Source organism: Cucumis melo, chromosome 12 (assembly GCF_025177605.1).
Source record: "Cucumis melo cultivar AY chromosome 12, USDA_Cmelo_AY_1.0, whole genome shotgun sequence".
Taxonomy (NCBI): Eukaryota; Viridiplantae; Streptophyta; class Magnoliopsida; order Cucurbitales; family Cucurbitaceae; genus Cucumis; species Cucumis melo.
Window position 1 is genome coordinate 9501561 of NC_066868.1, and position 7526 is coordinate 9509086.

The following is a 7526-nucleotide window of genomic DNA, read 5'->3' on the forward strand; positions in this document are numbered from 1 at the left end:
AACTGATAGAAAATATGACTCGGGCACAGGAAGGACCACCACATGATCCTTAGCTTTGCGATACGTATGTATGTTCCCATTATTCTTAAGTTTTTGTAATGATAGTATACAGTGAACATATGAATATATGTACTAAAATTACTTACTTTTGTATTATTGTAGGACCCAAGGTGTAGAATGACGCGTACGAGCCTTATTAGGAGACGTACGACTTTGTTTGTAGTTTTTTGTATTATGAGAACTACATTTTTTTGTATTATGAACAATTATGTTTTTTTAACTTATTAATTATCTTTTTTTTAATTTTTGTTTGTATTTCTTAATTTATTAATTTATATTGAATTTGTAATTTTAATTTAATCCAAAACATCAAAAAAATATTTGAGCAATCCGAATGTCGTTATTTAACAAAAATAAAGAACTTATTTGAGCAAAATATTTAAGGGGAAATAAATTAAAAATTACATATTAAAAAAAACATATAAAAAGGAATTCTCGACCCAACGAAACGTCGGCAATAGGATGCATAAAAACGTCAAAAAATATCATTCCTGACGCTACAATAGGAGTCGACAAAAAAGATGTTGGGATAGGTATTCCCAATGCTGTTGACATTGTCGGGAACACGACGTCAGGAGAGGCATTCCTGATGTCGTGTTGTTCACGCGTCGGGAGTGCCTCTCTCGACTCAATTTTCTCGACGTAGGGCCCGACGCCGCGAAAAACATCGGCATATCCTTACCTGACGATTTTTTCTCTTTCTCCAACGATTTTGTGCATCGGGAGTACCTTCGTCTCTTGTAGTGACATAGCATATAGAAGCTATGCAAGGATAATGGAATGTTGTTTTAAGAATTATATATTCACAGTTTAGAGAAATTCTCGTTCTTGTCATAAATATACTCTTTTATCAAATTATATATTGATGAACTTTGGTTATTTCAAATAAGTTCTTATCTCGCATTGAGTTGGTGTTGTATTTATTTCGCTTACTAGATGTTCTGCGTGCTATCTCGCGGAGAGGTTCACGTTGAATGCTAGGTGGTCATGTCTCCTCTTAGTTGCATAAAAGGGAGTACTTTTGCAGCGGGACATTACCAAAATAGATTCGAAAGGAAGACATGATCAATATATTGATATTGTTGCTTCTAGGCGATTCATTGTCTTAAAATGAATGTTAAATCAAAGTATCATGCAAATTACATAATCAAAATTAGTCGTCAATCAATATGAAAACGTAAGTGATAATAATAAGATTAGAGTTAAAACATTAAAACAAGATATGATATAAATTAAAACAAGTTTTACACAACATTCTAGAAGTTTCTCCATAAAATTTGACAAAAATTAATAGACTTTAAATTCCACAGTCAAAATGGTAGAGAAAAGTAATTACAAGAATTAAAGGAGAGTTTGCAAAAATAGCAAAAAGTTTTATGATAATAGGACTCATGTCATTACATTTTCTAAATTACAAAAGCAACAAATTTAAAAGCGGATAACTCTTTGATAGACTTCCAATAGCTTTCTCATAGACGTCTGATATCATTAATTACTTGTCATATTTTCCATATTCGGAATATGAAGAAAAAAAGTGTGATGGGCTGTTTTTTCTAAAAAAAATTTGTTATCGTAATTTCCTAAAATTAAATTACAAAACTAAATAAAATAAATAAAGAAGAAAATAAAACAAAACACCAAACTATGTACGGCCCGTGTAACAAAGGCCAAATGTAAACGATCGTATAAAGAATTCTAAACGACCGTGTACAAAAGAATTTAAAAAATCGTGTCCCAAATTTTTTTTTAAAAAAATCATTTATATTTGGGTCCCCAAATCTAATCGATCGTGTAACAAAATTAAATGATGGAATTAAAAAGATAAATTGTAGCCATATCTAAACAAACGCGTATAAATTGTAGTCATATCTAAACGATCACGTTGTAGCCATATCTAAATGATCGCGTATATATTGAACCATATCTAAACGATCGCGTATATATTGAACCATATCTAAATGATCGCGTATAAATTTTAGCCATATATAAACGATCGCAAATATATTACGCGCGCGTTATTAAGGGCGTGGTTGAAGGGCATTTTCAGTATTTTACACGCTGGGCCTCTGGGTTTTTCCATTTTTGGAATTATTCTATATAGTGTAAATATTTTGCCGCTTTTTTATACTTTTGAAAGACCCCTAAATAAAAGGGAGAAAACATTTTTTTGTAATCCTTAAGCCATTTTAATTAAGAGCGATGGGAGAGCTTGGGAAGAAGAAAATGTGATAAAATGACATCTATTTATATTTGAAATCAGGTTGAGAGTGTTGCAACTCTAGAGAAAGAGTTGCAATGCTATCCAGATTCTTAGACAGTGCGTCGCTCGAAATTGGAGAAGTTGATGATCGTTTGAAAAATGGGTCAGCATTGTGACCTTGTCCCATTTTCTGTCTGCGAGAGCCACCTACCTAGCTGTGCAACGCCAGGGTCACAAACACCATCTCCATCTTTGTTCATTATTTCCTTGCTTCTTTTCCGTTTTTTGGGTCTTTTCAAAAATATAAAAAAGCGGCAACATATTTACACTCTATAGAACAATTCCAAAAACAAAAAAAGCCCCGAGGCTCACCGTGTAAAATACCAAAAATGCCCCGTCAACCACGCCGTCAATAACGCGCGCCTAATATATTTACGATCGTTTAGATTTGGTTATTGTTTGATACGCGATCGTTTAGATATGGCTATAATTTATACGCGATCGTTTAGATATGGCTATAATTTATACGTGATCGTTTAGATATGGCTACAATTTAAATGCGATCGTTTAGATATGGCTACAACTTATACGCGATCATTTAGATATGGCTACAATTTATCTTTTCAATTCTATCGTTTAATTTTGTTACAGGATCGTTTAGATTTAAGGACCCAAATCTAAATTATCATTTTTTAAAAAATTTGGTACACGATCGTTTAGATTTATTTACATGATCGTTTACTTTTTTTACACGATCGTTTACATTTGGCTACTCCAATCTAAATGATTTTTTTCAAGATTTTTTATAAACGATCTTTTATTTTTTTTACACGACTGTTTACTTTTTTTAAACGATCGTTTACATTTGGCTACTTCAATCTAAATGATATTTTTCAATATTCTTTATACACATTCTTTGATTTTTTTTACACGATCCTTTACATTTTGCTACTCCAATCTAAATGATTTTTTTTTTCAAAATTCTTTATACTCGATCTTTTAGATTTTGCTATTTTGTTGTACACAGTCTTATACACAGTCGTTTAGATTTGGTTACCCAAATGTAAATGCGTAAAAAAAAAAAAAAGAAGAAGAAAGACGATGGAAAGAAATCGCAGCGAAAAAAAAGAGGAAAAGTAGAAAGACGATGGAAAGAAATCAAAGCGAAAAAAAAAACAAAGAGAAAAAGAAGAAAAACGATGGAAAGATTAAATGACATAAATAAAGAATTGAAAAATAAGAAAGATGATGGAAAAAAATCGCAGAAAAGAAGACGAAATCGCAGGGGAACACGGGGAAGACGAAATAACAAAAGGAAGACGAGTCGCGAGGAAGAAAAGAAAGATGGAAGGACAACCTTAGAATATTTAAAAAATGACTAACCATATGGACTTTGTTACATGGGTCGTAAATAATTTATAGTTTTGTTACATTTATGTAAGTTTTCCTCCGTTTTTCCTCGTTTTGTATCATAATTGTCCCAAAAGCCTAAATTGCTAATTTTACACTAAAAGCACGACATTAAATTCATAAGATCTAACACAATTTAGGTTTAGAAAAATAGTGATTTTTAGTGTTATCAATTATAAAAATGACAAAACTATTGAAAATATTTACAAAATATAGAAAAATTTTAGATTATATCAATAATATACAACGATAGACTTCTATGTCACTGTTTATGAATGATATACACTTATGACACTGATAGAAGTTTATCGATGTTAAATTTAAATTCAACTACATTTTGTAAAGATTTTTATTCATTATTTACTATATTTGAAAATGCCCGTATATACTTTTGGTGAAAGATATCTCCGTTTAATCATTCATGATCAATTTACATTGTTGATTTATTAAACTTCCTAAAATGTATCGTATTTTAATAATTTTTTTGTGCAAATGTCAAACTTATACACCTAAGCTTTGTGAGTTGTCTCAATTATTAAAATTCCGAACTAGTTGTATAAAGTTGATTTTAGTCTTATCCGCATCCTCAATACATTGGAAGAAAACCCAACAAATCTTGAACTATAAGTAAACACAAAAACCCTAATTCAAAATAGAGGACATATTCCTCTACCCATCATCAAGCAAACCAAAATAGTACACATACACACACTTCTTATACTCATCAATATAATATATCATCCCTTCATTTAAACATCAAAAAACAAATATCAAAACTTCCGAAAAGTAAAAAAGTGGTGAAAAGAAAAACAGATGAGAAGCATTGCTACACAAGGAGAACCATCATCATCATCAGCAAAAGAAATATCCTATGTAGAAAAACATGGGGCCGCAAAAAGAACAAGGGTGTTGAGAATCACAGGAAGAACCTTATTGGGTTTAATGATTCTCGTTGCTATCGCAATGATTATATGTTGGCTTATTGTGTTTCCCAGAAACCCAGATCTCATTGTGGAAACTGGCAAAGTTATACCCCATAGTTTAACTGATAGAAAGTTGAATGCTACCATAGCTTTTACTGTTACAAGCTATAACCCTAACAAAAAAGCCTCCATTCGTATGGATTCTATGAGAATGATAGTTACTGATATGGGGTTGTCGTTTTGGTCCGACATCCCTAGCTTCACCCAGCCACCGAAAAACAAAACCGTCTTGAACTCCACCATCCAAGGCAACTTCATATACCCATTTGGGCACATGAAAGAATTGGTGAAGTTGGAGGGGATCAGTCCGGATCTTCGCTTCTCGGCTAAAGTCAGGTACAAACATTTGACTCTATGTTTTATTGATTTCCATTTTTTTTTTTTTAGTCCTACGATTTTCAAAAAAAATCTTAAATTTAGTACCTCAAACTTAATTTCTACGAATTTGGTTAAATATCAACAATAGTTTCCATTCATGAAAGTGTGAATTTCTATGTTTTCAAAAAATTTAATAAAAATGTTAATATATAACAAAATGTTTTTTCAAAAAAATCAACAATAAACTAGGAGGGAGAGATTAAATTTAAGATTTATAGTATGCACACAAACTAAAATTAGACAATTGAAATTACAAGAGCTACAATCAAACAAACCGACCAAAATTGTATTTCAACATTTTTATTTCTAACTTAAAATTATTTTTTAGTTGAGAGTTCAAATGAACAATAACTTTATTTTGCCTCAATTTTAACCTAATACCTTAGTTTCCTTTTTTACGATTTAACCTAAAGTACTACCATGATGACTATTTTTTGGTTTTGTTTTAGATTGATAATTAAGCTCATGGATATTACTTTTACAATATACATATATTTTTTATTTATAAATGTTTTCATAAGCTAATTAAGTTATTTTTTAGTTTTTTAATATATAGCTTTTGTTGTAAATTAAACATTTTTTGTTGTGTGTCCTTATCAGTTACATTATGGAGAGATGGACATCGAGAGGTCGATTGTTGGAGGTCTACTGTGATAGCCTTAGGCTTAAGTTCAATGATTCTACAGTTTTTGATAACAAAAAATGCAAAGTTGATCTATAAATTTTCATCTTGTTGTCTTCTTCTTGCTCAATAATGATCCCAAAGATCTGTAACTCAAAATTTAAATTGTGTTATTTTTATGAATAGAGAGAGTTGATCTTGTAATTACTTCTTCTTAGTTTTTTGGATGATCATGATTTGTGTTTGAATAATAATGTAGAAAAATGGTATGGAAGATTTGAAAGATCAGGTTGAGGGAATTAGAGTTTGGTTTTGGAAGAGTTGAGTAAGATTACATAATTTAATTTGCTGAAATTTGTGAAGAAAAAGAAAAAAGTGTAATGGTGAGCTACAAAGCAACCTCTAAAACATAACATAACTAATTACATGGAGAAAAGGCAAAAAGTCCCTCTTTTCTCTCTCTAAATTTATTTATTAAGAAAAGTATAATTCTTTCTTCTATGTGAACCTTGATTGATTGTTTCTTCTTCCTTCTTTCTTGAGACAAATGGAAGTACCCAAAACGAAAACAAAAACAAAGACATAATTAAAATGATTTTGATTACTTTTAGGAAAATTATATCTAACAGAAAATTTAGAAAAAACAGTCCATACCACTTAATTTTTTTTTTTGCATATTGCAAATATAACAAATATGACAAATAATTAAATATATTATACGACTATGAGAGGTCTATCTATTTTTAAATTTGCTAGTTTTACGGTTTATAAAATGTAATGACTTGTCTTATTATCATAAATGTTTTTGCTATTTTTACAAACTCATCTCACTCTTGTAAGTTGTTTGGTTTAAAATTTTATTTATAAGTTGTTTAGTTTAAAGTTTTATAGGATGTATAAAAATAAAAGTGACTACATTTGGTTGTACACTAGAAATGGTATTATGAAGAAAATGGTTGGTATTTAATTTTTTAAATTAAGCATAAACAATCTTAAATTAAGAAAATGGTTTCCAGCTCAGCCTAGCAATATGATGCTTTACTGAATTTCAATAGATTTAAAAACATCATGTTATGTTGTTTCAATAAAAAATCAAAAGAGAATCCAAATTTCAATGGAGAAAATGTTGACAAAATATGGAAAAAACAATGAAGATGTTTAGATGATAGAAATTAGGTGGTTAATGTGACTACCATCTTTTAACAGCAACAAAATAAAAAATAGGAGAAAAAATTCTATGCATTGTTTTGTATTTTAGTGAATATTTTGATATCTCTTTCAAAAGAGTAAAATAGTATAATTTTCTTTTAGCTGTTACTTTATTTAACAACTAGCTAAATAGCTAAGGGAACAAAAAGATAAATAATACAGTAACCTTGATAACCTAGTTTGGTGAAAACTCACCTGCTTCAGTATAAGAATAAAAGTATAAGAATAAAAGTATAAAAATAAAAGTATACTAATCTTACTATTTACACAGAGGATTCTGTAAAAGATGGAATGGAATGGAATGATCATGGAATGTGAACTAACTTGCGTTAAGAAAGATGAAGGAAAGTCTCTGCATTGTAGGAAATTCAAGCCATGTGAGATGCATCTTGATGTAATATAGATCATTTAACTATCTTCTATTTAAGGCGAGCAATTTCTCGATGTCTAAACACCACACTTGTTCTCCTTTCAGGGCACAAATTATAAAGATAAGTCATGCAGTGTATATCTAGGTTTCCTTACATATAAGCTTTACATTTTCCTCTCTATTTAAGGCGAGCAACCTCTCGGTGCCTAAACACCACAGTTGTTCTCTTTTTGGGACACAAATGATTGGTGACTTGTCACAGTGAAGTTTGTTTTCAAACTCCCTTTTACGCCT

At 30.3% G+C, this 7526-nt stretch overlaps 1 protein-coding gene across 1 annotated transcript; it reads left to right on the forward strand.

The window, feature by feature from the left end:
* Nucleotides 1–4429: 4429 nt before the first annotated feature.
* On the forward strand, nt 4430–5860 carry LOC103500702 (uncharacterized). The gene is made up of 2 exons (XM_008464104.3): nt 4430–4989; nt 5632–5860. Exons 1-2 carry the CDS (start codon nt 4484–4486, stop codon nt 5750–5752), a joined length of 627 nt encoding a protein of 208 aa, XP_008462326.1. The 5' UTR covers nt 4430–4483; the 3' UTR covers nt 5753–5860.
* The last annotated feature ends 1666 nt before the right edge of the window (nt 5861–7526 follow it).

Bases quoted from the DNA above. Each gene is read 5' to 3' on its own strand.
- LOC103500702 (XM_008464104.3), top strand. From the start codon at position 4,484: ATGAGAAGCATTGCTACACAAGGAGAACCATCATCATCATCAGCAAAA. The intron at 4,990-5,631 runs GTACAAACATTT...TGTCCTTATCAG, and splicing joins CGCTTCTCGGCTAAAGTCAG to TTACATTATGGAGAGATGGA.